This window comes from Sinocyclocheilus anshuiensis, unplaced genomic scaffold (genome assembly GCF_001515605.1).
Source record: "Sinocyclocheilus anshuiensis isolate Anshui unplaced genomic scaffold, SAMN03320099.WGS_v1.1 scaffold305, whole genome shotgun sequence".
Classification (NCBI taxonomy): domain Eukaryota; kingdom Metazoa; phylum Chordata; class Actinopteri; order Cypriniformes; family Cyprinidae; genus Sinocyclocheilus; species Sinocyclocheilus anshuiensis.
In genome coordinates this window covers 76,947-94,716 of record NW_015540850.1, presented here as the reverse complement: position 1 = coordinate 94,716, position 17,770 = coordinate 76,947, and the positions used below count along the sequence as shown (strand labels likewise).

Below are 17,770 nucleotides of genomic sequence, written 5' to 3'. Positions count from 1 at the left end.
TTTTTCGTTAACGGTGTCATTCAATCATTACAATAGTACTGTTATGAATATCGTACAGTCTGGAGTGAGATCACAGTTTTGTTTTCACTTTTATCAGGACAACAGTCATAAATGAAACAAGAATAAAATAAAATAACTACAAAACATAAATAAAAAAACAAACAAACAAAAAACAATAAAACAAACCACAAAAAAAAACAAAACAAAAAAAAACAATAAAACAAACCACAAAAAAAAAAAAACTGCAAAAGCACAACAAAGCAAAGCGAATTCTAACAAAACAAAAAACAAACATCACACAAGAAAATTTCTCCCAGCAATTTATATTGTATACTAGTACTGTTATGCATATCGTACAGTCTGGCGTGAGATCACAGTTTTGTTTTGGCTTTTATCAGGACAACAATCATAAATGACAAAGGAATACAAATAACTACAAAAAATAAATAAATAAAAAACAAACAAAACATTAAAACAAAGCAAATCACAAAAACAAAACAAAACAAAAAACATCACACAAGAACACTTCTGCCAGCAACATGTTTAAAAGCAAATCTAGCCTGTTGGGCATCTCAGAAAAGTTGCTAACAGAGTTTCTTTACTGCTTTGTGCTGAGAGTTGCAGCATTTTTATCTCAGACCTTCACATGACCCAGTTCTTCTATACTTTCCAGGAAAGTTTCCATTCAAGGTGTTAGGCAGCGGGGTGTGGGTTACAAATGGGCTCATGTGCACCTGCGGTAATGAATCAGTTGGGGAAAAAGAGGGGATGGCGGGGAATTGGTTGTGGGGCAGACTGGTGCAATAACACCCCCCAGTGTGCCCAAAAATAGAGCGGGCACCTCTGTTTGAAGGAATTATATAGCAGATGACAGCTGACATGGTAGTGAAACTCGTCATTTTGACACACAAGACAAGTTCAGGCAGGTCTTTTAATGCTGACAGAGAAGACAGGTATATAGTTTTATGAAAAGCACCACCTGTTTTATGGTATCAACCTCCACTTCAAATCCAATTTAGCAGTGCAATTAACCTGTTTTACAAACAGTTCACTAACAATTCGCAATGGAGGTTTAATGCAAAAGGTCATATCTAGGCTATCTATGAAGAACCCTAACGTAAAGAAAAAGGACAACAAATTTTTTTTATGGGTAGTAAAATATGTACAGTCAAGGGTGTTGTAACACCATAAACACTGTATAGCTCCGTTAAAAATTCAGAAGATAAAATGAAAAACTGAATGAATAAAAATTACAAAAAAGTGAATTTTATAAATACAATGTAATAAAGTAAATATTATTATTAATAATATAAATATGATATATAATATGATGAGGACTGTAAAATAAAAAATACATGTATTTTTTATATTTAAAAATTAAACTCTCTTTCAAAAGTTTGGGATTTTTTTTTAGCAAGGAAACTTTAAACTGATCAAAAGCAACATTTAGAAAGTTAAAATATTTACTTCATATAAATGCCGTTATTTTTTGATTTATTTTTATTCTAACTTTCTACTCGAATCCTGAAAAAACACCACATAACAGTTTTCAACATTGATAATCACATTAAATGTTTCTTGAGCAGCAAATCAGCATATTAGAATGATTTCTGAAGGATCACGTGACACTGAAGACTGAAAATTCAGCTTTGCCATCACAGAAATTAATTACATTTCAAAATATATTCAAATACAAAATATGTTAAATTGTAATAACCTCACAAATTTCACAATATCACTGCTTTTACCATATTTTGATCAAATACATGCAGACACGGTGAAAATAAGATATATTTTAAAAAAAAAAGAAAAGAAAAAAAAATACTACTTATCCTAAACTTTTGAAAAGTAATATAACGTAACGTTATGTAATGTAATGGTACCTCAGCATAAAACTGTTTCACCAATGGCAGGGAACAGACAGGCTGATCTTTGGATACACTGGGTTGGTATTCAGGATGCACCAAACGGACGGCCCTCAGAACCATTTCTCTTTCATCCTTTTTAAACACACACTGTCTGAACACGTCATCCACGGACAGGCCGTCCACTTCCATCTGCTGCAGACACCTGTGTGGACCAGAAAAGAGATGACTATATTTCACAATAACATGTATTTGAAGCTGAAGTGTTATTTTTTTCATTGTAACTTTAAATACCAGATAAATATGGTCTTGTTTTTTCAAGTTAATTGCAATTGTGGACTAAATTCCCAGATGAAATTGTTTTTTAAAAATGAATGCAAAGGTGGATGGGAAAGGCCTTATAATGAGAAAACTTCCACGACCGCAGCACCTGGGCTCATAGAGCTGAGACTGGCGGGGTGTCGGAGTGGAATATCAAATATTTGCATTGACACGGAGCGCCTTCGAACAGAACGTTCTGCTCCCTCTGGTAGTGGGTGTCAGATAGGCCACTGCCATATGTCCAAGAATTACAAGGCTGTGTTTATTCGAACAGAAAAAGTGTGAGCCCCACGCAGCTGGACTGCTCACTGTTGATGTAGAGCTATGTTCCTGTCGTGGATAGAATACAAATTACAGCACTCTGGAAGAGAGAATGAGAGTCTGTGCCAGAGAGAATAAGGAAGGAATAGTTGACGACAGACTACCAAAATAATTGAAAAAGAGTTCAACCAAAAATGAAAATTTGCTGAACATTTACTCACCTTCAGGCCATCTGATATGTAAATGAGTTTGTTTCTTTATCAGAACAGATCTGTAGAAATTTAGCATTACATCACTTGCTCACCAATGGATCCTTTGCAGCGAATGGGTGCCGTCAGAATGAGAGTCCAAACAGCTGATAAAAACATCGCAATAATCCACAAGTAATCCACATGACTTGAATTAACATCTTGTGAAGTGAAAATCTGCATGGTTGCAAGAAACAAGCCCATCATTAAGGAGCTTTAACTTTAACTAGCTATTGCATTTATAATCCATAATAACGCTACCTCCAGTGAAAAAAGTCCATCATCTGTTGTCCTCTCATATCCACAAACACATTTGTTTAGAACTGTTTTCGCTTATAAACAGTGTTTGATCTGTGCATATTTCTCTTCTGATTCAGACGAGACAACTTTTTCACTAAAGGAAACAATATTAGATTATGGACTTGTATTTTGGCCAGAAGTTTGACGTTAAAGACAACTTCATGATAGATGTTATCACAGACACTTAGCATTTTGCTGAACAAGATGTTAATTGATGGACTGGAGTGGTGTGGATTACTTGTGGATTTTTGTGATGTTTTTATCAGCTGTTTGAACTCTCATTCTGACGGCACCCATTCACTGCAAGAGGATTCATTGGTGAGCAAGTGATGTTCTGCTAAATTTCTCCAAATCTGTTCCGATCAAGAAACAAACCCATCTACATCTTGGATGACCTCAGGGTGAGTGAATCTTTAGCAAATTTTGGGTGAACTATTTATTTAAGTAACAGCCCAAGCTCCTATTTCTAGCTCAGAAAGAACAAAATACAGAACTGTAATAAATTCAACAAACCTGGAACTACTTATTCTATCAACCAATCAGAATCATGAATTCAACAGTGCCGCAGTACTAGTTGTAAACTAGTGGTTTAAGCACATTTATTCTGTAAGGAGATATTTTACATTACCGGGAGGCTGCAGAACAGTCTGGGCTATTCCTAAACCTCTGAGAATGCAGTGATGGTTTCCAAAGCAACAGGCTTCTTTGGGAGTGAAATGCACAGATGATGCGTCATCAGTGCCCTCTAGTGGGTGCACACCGAGCAGATGAAGCCATTGAGGGCAACTTGAGGCCTTGAGAAAGACATGCCTTTACCCTTCCTACCTTGTGCGTGACAGAGGAACAATCGCATCATTACCTCCTGAGGGTTGCATTCAATACTCTTGTAAATGTTAAACCCTCAGCTGATGCAAATGCAATTAGGAGAGGCGGAAAACTCTATATCAGGGTAATCCTGAAGCATTCTTTTAAAGGCTGATCTCTTGTTGGGGACAAAGGAAGCTGATAAATATAGAGGTTGGTGAGAGTTAGGCTTTCTGTAGAGCGTTCAAAACGCTGCTTTCATTGCATTTGCCAAACGAATGTATATGCAAAAGCGTTAAGCCTTTGTTTGGCCGAGTGGAGTAAACCTTACAGTAGGCGGCATATTTAATTTAATTTCGGATTGCACAAAAAATATCAGTACCAATATAATTGTATATGTTCATTCCCAGATTTTTTCATTTATCTAACACTCATTTGAAGTCGATTATTAAAACACTAATAATTTAATAACACTGTTAAATGTAATCCTTAGCAAATGTCAAAATCTACACATTTTTCATACATTAGGTGTTCTTTTAGTATTTTTTATTAGTGCTGTCAAACGATTAATCGCAATTAATCACATCCAAAATAAACGTTTTGGTTTACATAATAAATGAGTGTGTACTGTGTATATTTATTGTGTATATATAAATACACACACATGCATGTATATATTTCAGAAAAATATTTTATGTTTATATATTAAAATATTTATATATAATATAAATTATATGAATATAAATATATACATGTAAATATTTTCTAACTATATACTGGGTATGTGTGTATTTGTAAATACATTAAATATACACAGTACACACACATTTATTTTGGATGCGATTAATCTTTTGACAGCACTATTATTTATATATTATTATAGTAATTATTAATATTCTGAATTGGCTATTTTAGTTTAGTTTTCGTTTTAATATCAGTGTACACTTTATTCATTTTTTTATGTGGTTATCATTTAAGTTTTGCTTTTACTTTAAAAAAAATATTTTTATTTAGCTTTAATTTATTTGTACAGTATTTAAGTTTTAGTATTTTAGGCAACATTTTCTAAGTTTCATTTTTCATTGTATCTATATATTTTATTTCAGCTTTATTTCAATGAATGAAAATTGTTTTTCATTTATTTAGGCAAAATTTTACTGAATTATAACATTGGCCATTTATAGATTGAAAGTTTACTAAATCGAATCCAAACACATGTGGTGTGAATTCAGATTCAAATGCTTTCAGTGTGAATGGTCAGATTAGGTTTGTGATTCAGGCAAAACAATATTTTGTGTCCATCCAAATTCAATTATTTTTTGAAAACTCCTTCCTACAGTAAACTACGTAACATTCACCATAAAGTGAACGAGTCAGCTAGTGTTGTCAAACGATTAATCGCATCCAAAATAAAAGTTTTTGTGTACATAATATATGTGTGTGTACTGTGTATATTGTATATATATATACACACACACACACACTCTCTCATTCAGCATACATTTTGAAAATATTTACATGTATTTACATGTATATATTGATATTTATATAATTTATATTATATATAAATATATTTAATATACAAATATAACATTTTTCTTAAATATATACCAGCATGTGTGTGTATTTATATATACACATAATAAATATACACAGTACACACACATATTATGTAAACAAAAACTTTTATTCTGGATGCGATTCATCGTTTGACAGCACTAGAGTCAGCAATTTCGGACACATGCACCTTGTGAGGTCAAGATTCTTTCCACACTGACAGCTCTTAGGATTATGTTGATGCTTACATTACCGGCTACTGACTACACTGTCATTACAATCAAATCAACAGTGAACGGCTGGTCCTAAAGATCGTGATTTGAAACCAACTGTGCAAAGAAGACAACAAGCTCGGATTGCAGCGAAAAATGCAACAACCGTGCCGCATGAGAGCTGAAAGACAAACTGAAACTGTGGCAAGGTGAACAAAGGAGAGACAGATGGGTAAAAATTAGGCTCCTCTGGGGTTTGTAGAAAGAAGACTTCCACTGCACAACATTGTGTGTTTGCCATCAGCTTACAGTGATCGATCGCCCAACCAGCTGCCACAAGACACCCTGCACCTGTCCCTCTGTGCTGTCATTGGGCGGCACCATATTTGCCTCAGCAGTCACCTTTAGCACTAATCAAATGCAGATACTTTGCATTAGGCTTTACAGATGCACAAAAGCCTAATACAATCAATTAGATCACTTAAAACGGTTACAGTGTGGTAACAAACAACCTGCTAAAGATGGAGCACAAAGGGCAAACTGTCTGGTGGATTTAAAACCAACGTGAATCTCATTATTTTAAGATGTTTAGCAGTTGCGTCCAAATTAAAATATACACTACCGCTCAAAAACTTTTGCAACCATGGGTGATTTATGTTTTTAATGTGATGGAAAAGCTGAATTTTTAGCAGTTATTCACGTGATCCTTCAGAAATTATTCTAAGTTAACTTATGTGCAGAAACAGAAACAGTTATTATTAATAATAATAATGTTGAAAACAGTTGTGCTGCTTAATATTTCTGTGGAAAATGTGATACATGTTTTTGAGGATTCTTTGATTAATAAAAAAAAAAAGAAAGAAATTTGAAATAGAAATCTTTGGAACATTCACTTTTGATCCACTGAATGCATCTTTGCTCAATAAAAGTATACATTTCTTTCAAAAAGAACAGTAGTGTACATATTTTGAAAAAAAAATTGCAAGTTTTTGTCTATATACAAGGAGAGTCAATGGGGTCCAAAACAACATTTGAGATATTTTGAAACGGATATCTGAGACAGGTTTCAGAATATCTACTTTTGTGTTCCATAGTAGAATGAATTTCAAATCGTATTAATTACTGATTAATTAATAAAAATAATCACAATTGCATTTGGATTATAAATGCTTGCTGAGAAAACACGCCAAATGAAGACAATTCAATTCAAAGATATTTGTTATATATTCTTATACATATTAAAACACAGAAATGTTTAATTAAATATTTTATTAAATAATTATACTAAATTAAAAAAGTGACAGCCCTAATGACAATTTAATATATGTGACAATGTAAAAGTGAGGCAAGAAACAAAAAACACACACCAAAATAACAGTTTGTTTGATCTGGCCTCATTCTGTGAAGGATCACCTCGTATAAATGCAAGTGAGGAGGTGTTCATCTGCTAAATTCTTCCACCCGGAGATGAGCAGCACACAAAACAAATAGATGACCAGAGAGAAAATGGCGGTCCACTGAGTTAATGTTCTTTAGATGAATGACCACAATTTGAATTTCTATTTTTGGACACGGTCAAGGCAGGCTCAGAATAATCCTATAGTGCTATGGATGAATGGATCGGCTCATGGAGGATGCATTCATAAAAAGAGCATATATATATATATATATGTATATATATATATGCATATATAAAAGCATTACGAATTTGCATGTTTATCAATTTAATTTGGATTCTTATAGGGAATCTAAAGAGAATGCAGGAGTCTTTGATACACATGAATTCCTGCACACTGCAACACTGACACCCAGAGACACAGTCTGGAACTGTCAATCTATTAAACAATGTGACAGTCATATTGTTACTGAATATTTGAAAACAGAATGATTGTCATCATTGTATATTTCTAACTGTTCCAAAAGCTCTTCCGGGTCATATTTCAACCCAAAATAATATATATATATATATATATATATATATATAAAATGTTCTTTTTTTCCTTTTGATCTTGGAGCAAAAAATGACCATATAATGTCTTTCTGAGATTAATGATACTGATAGCATTCATGTGACGGGGTAAAAAGCTTTAAGAAACCTCCTCCTTGCAAACTAGTGATGCACCATCTATTGGATTCACCTATGTGATTGGAATACACTGAAGTACATAAATGAAGTAAGTTTTTACCTTTTAATGATCCATGTCTGACACTCAGGCATGCGGCCCATGCACTCCAGAGCAGCACTGTAAGACGCAACGTTGGGTTTCAGACCTGCTTCTTCAATCAGAACGAACAAGCGACGAATGTGATTGAAGGAACACTGCAAAGCACAGTTAAAAATGGCTTTAAATAGAGCATTACAGAACAATACTGAAAAAGTATTAATCGGAACAAGCAAGCAAAATGCTCAAATAAATGATAGAATAATTTTGAAATGGAAAATTCTAAAACATGTACAACTGAAGGGAAAGGAACAAGCAAAATACTGAAACATCCTGAAAAATAATGTAAGACTAAAAAGGTAATAGAACAATCAATACACTAAAAAATATTGAGCAATTATTAAAAAAATAACAATTAAATAAAAGGAACAAAATTTAATTTAAGACTAAAGAAAAAGTACTTTTTTGTTAAATATTTTAATACAATGTTTAAGAGATACTGGACTCTGACATACCTAGCATTCATAAGTTTGGTTAGATTAAAAAAAGAAAAAAAAGTATACTTTCGTAATTATAAATGCTGTTCTTTTGAAATTTCTATTCATCACATAATTCCGAAAAAAATGCGTCACAATTTTCATGAAAACATTAAGCAGCACAACTGTTTTTAAGACTGTAAATAAGAAGAAATGTCTCCAAACATCAGAATGAATTCTGAGGGATCATGTGACACTGAAGACTGAAGTAATGTCTGCTGAAAATGTAGCATTGCCGCTACAGGAATAAATGACATTTTATAATATATAAAAAAAAAAACTGCAATTTAAATTTGAAATATTTCTGCAGTATTACTTTTTTATTATATCTTTGATAAAAAATGTGTAAAAAGAGATGCAAATGGATCATCATCAAGATGTTGTATGCACTGACAGTTGCATTTGTTTACTATATTTTCATTTATTTCATTTTGTAATTTGTTTACTATATTTTTGATTAAAAAACTGTAATATAATGTAAAAAGATAGATGCTTAATACATACTCTTTTGGCCCACATCCTCATCACGATGTTGTAGGCGCTGATAGACAAGTGCATTCGTTTGGATAATTGACGATGATGAGAAAATAGGCAGCTCTGAGCTCTAGCTACATCATCGATGAAAACACACGCCTCCAAGTAACAGCGGATTCTGAGCTGAGGATCTCCATAGCGGTTTCCTTCCTTATCCTCCAGAAGCCTTTCAGGAGCACTCGAGCTCTGCTGGTCGATTTCGATGTCTACATCAAGCTCCTCTACCTCATCAAATTCTTTATCTACCAGTTTCTCTTGTGTAGACATCTCAGAAACACAGCCAACTTCACTGCTGGAGATCTTTTGCACTCCTGGAAACCTGACGGCTAAACTTTCTGAGACTCTCGAAACCTTCTTTTTAGACTTTTTTTGCACAGCACTGATTTTGGAGGATGTCGTGGTAGACGCAGAGGTTTTGGAGTCTTCTTCTTTAGTTTTTGTCTCACTTCTTTTGCCTGTTGTGATGGTCTTTGTAGATGTACCAGGACGCATTGAACTCCCTTTGCTGTTTTTACCCACAACTGTCTTGTCGTGCATTCTATGTGAAGTTTGTTTTTTGGGATTAATCCACTTTTCACGCTGGAGTTTCTCCATCCAGCGACTTGCGTGAGTTTTGGAAGGCACGACGCCTTCAGTTCCACCTTTTTTTGCAGAGGGCCCACTTTTAAGCATTTCTGCTTTTTCTCTTGGCAAGTTCTTTTGACTATTCCCAGGTGATGTTTTCTGTATTTTCTGCTGCATTTTGATGATTTGCACCTTTGAATGTTTGACGTCTACAACGGCGTCAGATTGCAGCTGTTGGATTCTGGCCTCCAGAACTGTGAGAAACATTTTAAGAGAAAACTGTAGTGCACATGACAGTATTATGCACCTTTATTTTACTTAACAATGAACTTCTATTAATGTATATTAAGTTAAATAATTTTAAGTTTAATTTTTATATGTATCTCACCTGCTTGATTGTTTATATCAACACATATTGTAAACTTCATTATCACCCAGTAATATTTTTAAAGTACATTCAGCATCACCCACATACATACAGTACACTCACATAAAGCAATATAAGCATCAAAGATGAAAAGGGTTTTTCAAGCATCAAAGGAATAAAAGTAAAAAAAAAATTTAAATGTGTTTTTTTAAACAAAATTTACATTAGCATGTTTCCTGTTTATTTTTTTAAACTCTAAACTACACATTTTACTTGCATATATTATGTTTTATATGTATATAAAAACAACCTTTTGTACATTTAATTTGATACTGACACCTAAATGTGACATCTTGTCTTTGACCCTATACAGCAAAACTTGCATGATTATTAGTATCATTGTAAAATGTAAGCTATATTATCACACAGCTCTATATAGAAAAATAGGATATATACAGTAGAGTAAGTATACAACTTCATTTGCATACATAAACTCAGATAATATATACACTATATAGCAAATCTTAATTGCCGGAATGCTTTGAAAGGGTCTGTATTGTGAAAAGCGCTGCATAAATAAAACCGACTTAGCTTGAAATTAAAATTAAATAAATATTACCCAAATAAAAATCATACAGCTAATTTGCTCTTCGAAAAAAAAATATATGAACAATTCAGTTGTTCTCTTATAACATCAATGATTAACATTAGATACATAATCATAAATGAAAATATACCATACCATCCAACAACTGAGACTGTTCACAGAATCTTTTCTTCCCATCTTCCTTCTTAGGGATGGCTGAATAGTGTCTTTGGTAAATTGTAGCCCATGTTTTGTCTGAAAAAATGACAGATAAAACGGTTACCTAAAAAGCTTACCAACTCTACTGTTTGGATTTGGTGCTGGAATACAAAATGAGACATAGCATGCTTAATGTGATTTGAAGGACAAGACAGACGGCAGCATGACAATAACACTGTTTCATTACGTTACCTTGTATTTGTCTCTCTCCGTTACTCCGTATTCTGAGACACAGGTGGCAATAATCACCATTCAGAAATCTCTGAACACTTCTGTCAACCGCAAAACTGCGAGTTAAAGCAGCTGAATAGGCACACAGTCTCAAAAGTGACATGTTGTTATGATAGTTTTGAAACACCGCGTTATCCGGTACAGAAGGCCGCCATTTTGTTCAGACCTGACTAGTTCATAGGCGATACGAGGAGTTTAGACATCAAAGAGCGACGAGCAGATCGACCAAATTTCATCTTGAGGTAGGATGAAACACCTGCCTAGCACTGTACATCTCATGTAAGCTGTATTTCATTGACATGTAATCACTTATTTCATATAAGTTAAGCTTTAGGAAATGTTCTTAACGCAAGAGGAAAATAGGGGACAAGTCGACTTTTTAATATGTAAGTTAATCAGCTACAAAAATCTTGTTAAGTTATCAAAGTTGTTTTCAACCTAAATTCACTTGTTAAATCTCTTTATTTTACTAAATATACTTATGTTTAGTATAATAAAAATATGTACTAAAGTAGCATTTTTCTATTGGTGAAGGCTCAGTTTGACAGCTTTTGTTTGTATATAAAATATTTAAAATATATAGATGAGACCAATTTCATTTAAGTTTTAAGATATTAAACGATTTATTTGAACGAAATGATGTGTGATTTAAAAATGCCTGTATTGGTTACAAACTGTACAGTAGATGGCGAACTTTGCCAAGTTTCACGCGATCCAGTAGGCTACAAGGTCACACAACGCGCGCGCCTCAGTATTTGCCGCTTAAAGCAAGGGTAGGGTAAGTTACACAAATGTGTCCTTCGGTTTTTCACTTTTCGACTTTATGTGCCGGCTTTCTTTGTTTTGTGACGCATGAAACTTGATATTTGTAGGTAAATATGCTATTTTCTGTGTTTGAGTGATTTAGGCCTAGGTAATATTTTGTAGGCCTATTCATATTTACACTTGTGCTCAAAATTATCCATACCCTTGGTAAATATGATCAAAGAAGGCTATCAAAAATTGTTTATCCACTTCATTCAAAAAAAAAAAAAAAAAACACCTTTAATTAAAGTAAAAAAAAAAAAGTGAAAGTGGGGGAAAATCACATTATGAAATAAATATTTTTCTCTAATACAGTAAGAGGACGTGTGTCTATATCGTCCTAATACACGGTGAGGAGGAAGTGTTTGAGTGGCCAAAGACTCCAAGGATCACAGCTGGAGAACTGCAGAAAATAGTTGCGTCTTGGGGTCAGAAAGGTCATCTATCTTGTTCAGATTGATGGCATAATGGATTATATAAAATACCAATGGATAAAAAATTAAAAACTGACTGTCCATGCTAGAAATCTTATAATGGGCCTGTTGCGTTTGATAAGGATTACACCGACACAGCGAGTAGCATCAACTTATCGTATCAACTCAATGCATTATCAAACAACACTTGTGTGAGAACACAACAGGGCCATGGTTGGATCTTCCAACAGGACAATGATTCACAAACAAACATAAAATCAAAACAAAAATGGGTCACTGAGAACAAAACCAAGCTTCTGCCCTGGTCAACCCAGTTCCCTGAGCTGAACCCTATAGAAAATTAGTGTGGTGAACTGACGAGGAGAAGCATCAACATGCAGCTGGAAATCTGAAGGGTCTGGAGAGATTCTGTATGAAGGAATGGTCTCTGATCTCCTGTCAGATGTTCTCTAAACTCTGCAGGCATTATAGGTGAAGACTCAGAGCTGTTCTCTTGGCAAAAGGAGGTTGCAAAAAGTATTGGATAAAAGGGTATGATTAATTGTGACCAATGTGCATTAGAGAAAAACATTTATTTCATAATGAGATTTCCCTCCCATTTTAAATTCTTATTCTCCTGAAAGGTTAGATTTTAGTAAATTTTTTTAAACAAAATATCTAAAGGATTGATGATACAGATTAATTTTCACAGCCTTCTTTGATCATATTTACCAAGGGTATGAATAATTTTGAGCACAACTGTAAATACATCTGTGGATGCGTGTTGTCATTTGAACAGTAAAGCTGTCCTTACTTTTTTTTAGATGTTTGGCTGACTGAACTTCTCACTAATTAAATCTTTGTATCATAATGTTAAATGAAAAATGGATGATGAGAGTAACAAATAAAGTTGGGATCACTAAGATTTTATTATTTTTTTAAATTAATACTTTCATTCAGTAAGGATGCATTAAATTGATCAAAGGTAACAGTAAAGACTTATATTGTTATAAGAATTATATTTAAAATAAACACCGTTCTTCTCAACTATCTATTCATCAAAGAATCCTTCCACAAAAAAATATTACCACTACTGTCAATATTGATAATAATAATGTTTCTTGAGCAGTGCACCCTGATTCAGTGCTTATTAGAATGATTTCTGCATTGATCATGTGACACGGAAATGGTTGCTGAAAATTCAGCTTCGCCATCACAGGAATAAATTAGTGTTTACCGTATTTTTAATGAAATAACTGCATTAAAAATCTTATTGACCCCAATTAGGCTATTTAACATCATGTAATCAGGCTCTCTGAAATCTTTTTAAATTCTGAAATAAGTCAGTAAAACATTTATATCGACAGTTCGATGGCAGTCATCAAAGCAAGTTGTGCATATCTAGTAGGTGGAGATCAGACGTTTTTTGTCGCTACGGTTCACAGGGTCACCTTTCTGACAGGACCGTTTCAAGCTCTGGTGTGACAGTCATTACTGGGTGACTGGCTGTCAACAAAAGGAGAGAAGAGAGCCATACAAGACCCTGAAAATAACTTCAGGACAAGGCTCCATTCACTGGGACTCTGATATTCAGACTTCTTTGCACACCTATATGAAGGGTGTGTTTCTTTGTTTTTAGAAGTAGGAGCTGCTTTTAAAATGTTCACTTGATTAGTCAATGCTTCATGCAAGTATGAGTTGAGGTTTTGGAAAAAGGACAGTAAAAAATTCTGGAAAGAGAAAAATTCTCGCTCTGATTTTAGTCTTCTAAACATACCAATGCTAGGTGTATTTTACAACCACATTGAGAGGGTTAGCATACCCTCATGCAACACATTTAGGAAAATCTCTCCACACCTGTCAGTACTAATAATTCAGAGACAATTCTTAAAATATGAAAAAAATAATAATAATATCCTCATGGCACTTGAAGGCAGATTTGTTTGAGTTTCTACAATTAGTACCAAATATATCCCACATCTGAGACACATCTCTCTTTGATTATCGCTAATGATGAAAGTCCACCAATCATATCCGCAATCTTTTTTTCTTTAAAAAGTAACAGTCCATTTTATCACGTGTAGATCTCTGTCAACTATCCCGAGAGGATGAAGACTCTCAGGAGCTTTTGATCAGATAGACTGCTCACTTATCACTGGTTTCGGCTACAATGAACAATGATCACGAAGCAGGAAATGCAAATAGGCTTGTAGATTGATCTTCAGTTGTGGCGGCAGTGGACAGATCCTGAATTAGAAACAGATGTTTATGCAGGCGACCACACAGTGTGGCACTCTGGTTATCTCGGCCACCTGCGTCGAAGGAATCTAGCAGGAAGTCTGTGGTTGACATGAGAGTTTCATAGTACATTGCCTAACTGCAGTGTGATAGTGTGATTCACCACAATCTTATTTTAAAATAAGCCAATAATTTGGGAGTGGCAAAATAACTAGACCATGGAATATGTGTTATGAAAAATGAAATAAAATGTAGGTTTTTTAGGCTGATGCCATTTATCGTTAGTTATAAATGTCAACTGAGGTAGTCAGAAGTGAAACGGAGACCGAGTTCGTGTTGGCAGTGGAGGTGGGTGATGGAGGGGGACTGGAAGAGACTCCGTATGTTAGCAGGAGAGAGAAAACAATTAATAATGGGAGCTATTAGGGGGAGCTCGTCGGCGCAAAGAGGGAGGTCGGGTTTCAGGCCCTTTTGGAGGACTTTGATGGTACAAAACAGGCCTCATTACAGAGATATTATCTCCATTCATACACTTCCAGAGTTGATGGGAGCCCTGCTGGGAAAGATTAGGTTCCTTTCGCCAGTGAACATCCCACATGGCCGAACAGATTTTCTCAGCTCAGGGCGCAACCGGCATAGCGTGGCATCATGGGAGCAAAGCAGAGGCCTATTGACGGCCAACGATGTGTGGAATTAGAGATAGATACCTTTTCTCTGAGGTCATGTCAATCAAGATTAAGTTTCATATGTTTTTCTTTTGCTTGTTTGTTTTCCAGTACATTAAATTCACAGTTTTTCAGAATCTGTAAAATATTTCACATTTAAAAAGCATACAAGTAATAAAACAATACTATTGTAAAATATTATTACAATTGAAAATAACTATATAAAGATATTTTAAAATGTAATTTATTTCTGTGATGGCAAAGCTGAATTTTCAGCTGTCAAATACTCCAGTCTTCAGAGTCACGTGATCCTTCAGAAATCATTCTAAGATTCTTGCCAGCCATGTTTAAGATTTCTTGAAATGTTTAGATCATGGCAGTTGTGCTGCTGTGTCCTGAATGAAAGAGCTGTGTTGTGGACATGCATTTAACAGAGGGACTAGCATCAACATATTAGTTTGAGCATATTTATCATCACATCTGACATTCTTATGGGGACAGAACTTTGTTCTTGAGCCCCTAAGTGCAACATCTTACATTTCCCCTAAAAGAATCTAATTACCATCAATCTCCAAGGAAGCGGGAGCTGATCTTATGGACTTCCGGGGTCATTGAGTGTGCTGGTGGGGCACAAGATTGCTCATACCTTATGTGCATGGAAGGGTACATCTGTACATCTGTACAATAGTCAAAAAAGAAAGAACAAAGCATAAGTTATTTACGTTTAGCTACAAAACTTTGTCTATACAGTATTGTCAGTGTTCACTTGGAATATGCTATCTGGTGACTTTCCTGTTTCTGAACTCCACATTTCTGTTATGACCTAGATATGCTGAATTTGAAAAGCAACATTATATGGACATTCTTTTTGAGACTTCGAAGTTTTGAAATTATCTGAAAAAATGGCGCTGGTGCTTTGCTGTGCAAAACTTGCCAACTTCTAGGTTTTTGGGAGTTGTTCAGGGCATTGCTATCTGACATCCTAAGATGTTCTGAGCAGTTTTAAGAGCATTGCTATGTGGTTGCTGCAGTGATTTTGGTAATTTCTTTGTGGTCAAAGTCAAAATAGCCCATCTACAAGTTTCTATCTGTGAATTTTCTGGTCCTTAGATACAGCTCAGGTAATCCAGCAATCATAAATCACATATCTCATTGTTTAGAAAAGTAATGCCTCTCCTGAATTAACTATGATCGGAGGTATTACACATGTCTGTAGAATTAACCGAGCAGGATGAGCTCAAAGTTTAATACTTACAGTTAAGGGTTTGTTCAAAACCCTAATATTAAGTATGAGCAAGTAATAGTTATTCTGCCTTAGAAAGCTTCACTAATTAAATCTGCATCCACTTTTACAGCTTTTTCTCAGACCGTAACCAGCTGTAGAAGCACGCAGCATGACAGTGATGGGTACTTTTCTGTGCCATCCATTTTTGTGAGGTGCATAAATGTTGACAGGGAGGAGAGAAATTAAAGGTAGGGGTCCACTTCAGTTAGGTTTAATTGGGGATGAAGGACTAAGATGTATGAGACTAGAAAAAAAAGAATAGGCTTTGAAGTACAGTAGCAAGAAACTCAAAGGCCGAAATGCCCAAGGAGAAGGGAATGACTGCGGGGAGCTGAAAAAGACTGCAGACTGCTGTCTCCATAGGCTTTTATAGGCTAAGTATGAGTGCTAAAGCGTCAGAGACCTATTAGTTTACTAGCTACAAAGTGTGAAGACTCTTCCTGGTTAAACACACCTTCAAGAATATTTTCACCCTCTGCCCCTGGGCTGCACACTTCATTGAAACCAGGAGGATATGAAAAGTATGTTAGTGTTTCAGAGCAGAGGTTCGCTTAGACAAATGTGCCACCACATGCCACTCATCTTGAGTAAAGCTCACAACATCTTGAAGACAGATAAACAAGGTAGTTGTAAATATTTTACTTGGTGTCCTATCAGAAAATTAGCACTTTTTAGGCTCCCAGCTGTTCATGAATAAAATTGCAGCATCATATTCACCAGGTCATAAGCTGACTCAAATGTCCATTGGGAAGGTCTGGTCCACATACAAGTGCCATTACAGGTAAGGGAGACCTAATCTTCGCTGCTCAAATGTATCCATTTTTAAAGTGGTTATAAAGACCTTAACTTTACTTCTGTACATACTAAATTGAGTGTATTTATTACCTGTTATTTACCTGATGATTAACCTCCACAGATGCTGTAAATCACTTGTGATGGCAACAGTTTATTTTGGTTCAGGGCGGGATGTAAAGTGATATGGCACATCTGAGGATGATCAGTTTTGTGAAGGGAAATGAATGACAGTACGATAAAGGGTAAACAATATTGAGAGTGACATTCACTTAAAGTGATTATGAATAATCCAGGCCCCACCCATCTCCTCTCAGTCCCCCAGATGCAAGCCCTGCCCTGAATAAAATGCAGGAAAGGACTGAACCACCCCACCAAAGAGCAGGCAGACAGCAAGGCACAGAGAGTGAGAGAGAGAAAGACACCCATTTACAGCTTTACTGCCTTGTTGAGTCCGTCAGACTTACTCTCACTGCCACCTCTATCTTATCCTCTCCCTCTCTTTCTCTTGGTAGTCTTTTTGAATCTTTCTCTTACACAGACACACAGGCACTCATTGAAATACACTCATTCAACTAGCTCATTGACAGGCACGGGTCAGACAGCCTCACATTTCACCTTGCTCTGCCCCTGGCTGAGAGGAGAGAGCTCTGCAAGGTGCAGCCATCACACAGGACACAGGATCCCACGACTCTACCAGCTTGGACTGAGGGACCTGGATACTCCAGGACAATCTAACAAGATTGAGACATTTCTTTGGGATGGAATTGCAAAGTTCTCATTCATCATTCTGAAGAGCAAGACCA

General features: G+C 35.3%; 1 protein-coding gene across 1 annotated transcript in view; it reads right to left on the bottom strand.

The window, feature by feature from the left end:
* Nucleotides 1–11,005, bottom strand: part of polrmt (polymerase (RNA) mitochondrial (DNA directed)) — a 55,169-nt gene extending 44,164 nt beyond the window's left edge. Inside the window, exons 1-5 of the mRNA XM_016485157.1 lie at nucleotides 10,729–11,005; nucleotides 10,474–10,572; nucleotides 8,771–9,618; nucleotides 7,755–7,888; nucleotides 1,884–2,070 (exon numbers count right to left, since the gene is read on the bottom strand). Coding sequence (XP_016340643.1) covers nucleotides 1,884–2,070; nucleotides 7,755–7,888; nucleotides 8,771–9,618; nucleotides 10,474–10,572; nucleotides 10,729–10,870 — 1,410 coding nt within the window. The 5' untranslated portion in view covers nucleotides 10,871–11,005. The remainder of the gene's footprint in view (nucleotides 1–1,883; nucleotides 2,071–7,754; nucleotides 7,889–8,770; nucleotides 9,619–10,473; nucleotides 10,573–10,728) is intronic.
* Between the last annotated feature and the right edge of the window lie 6,765 nt (nucleotides 11,006–17,770).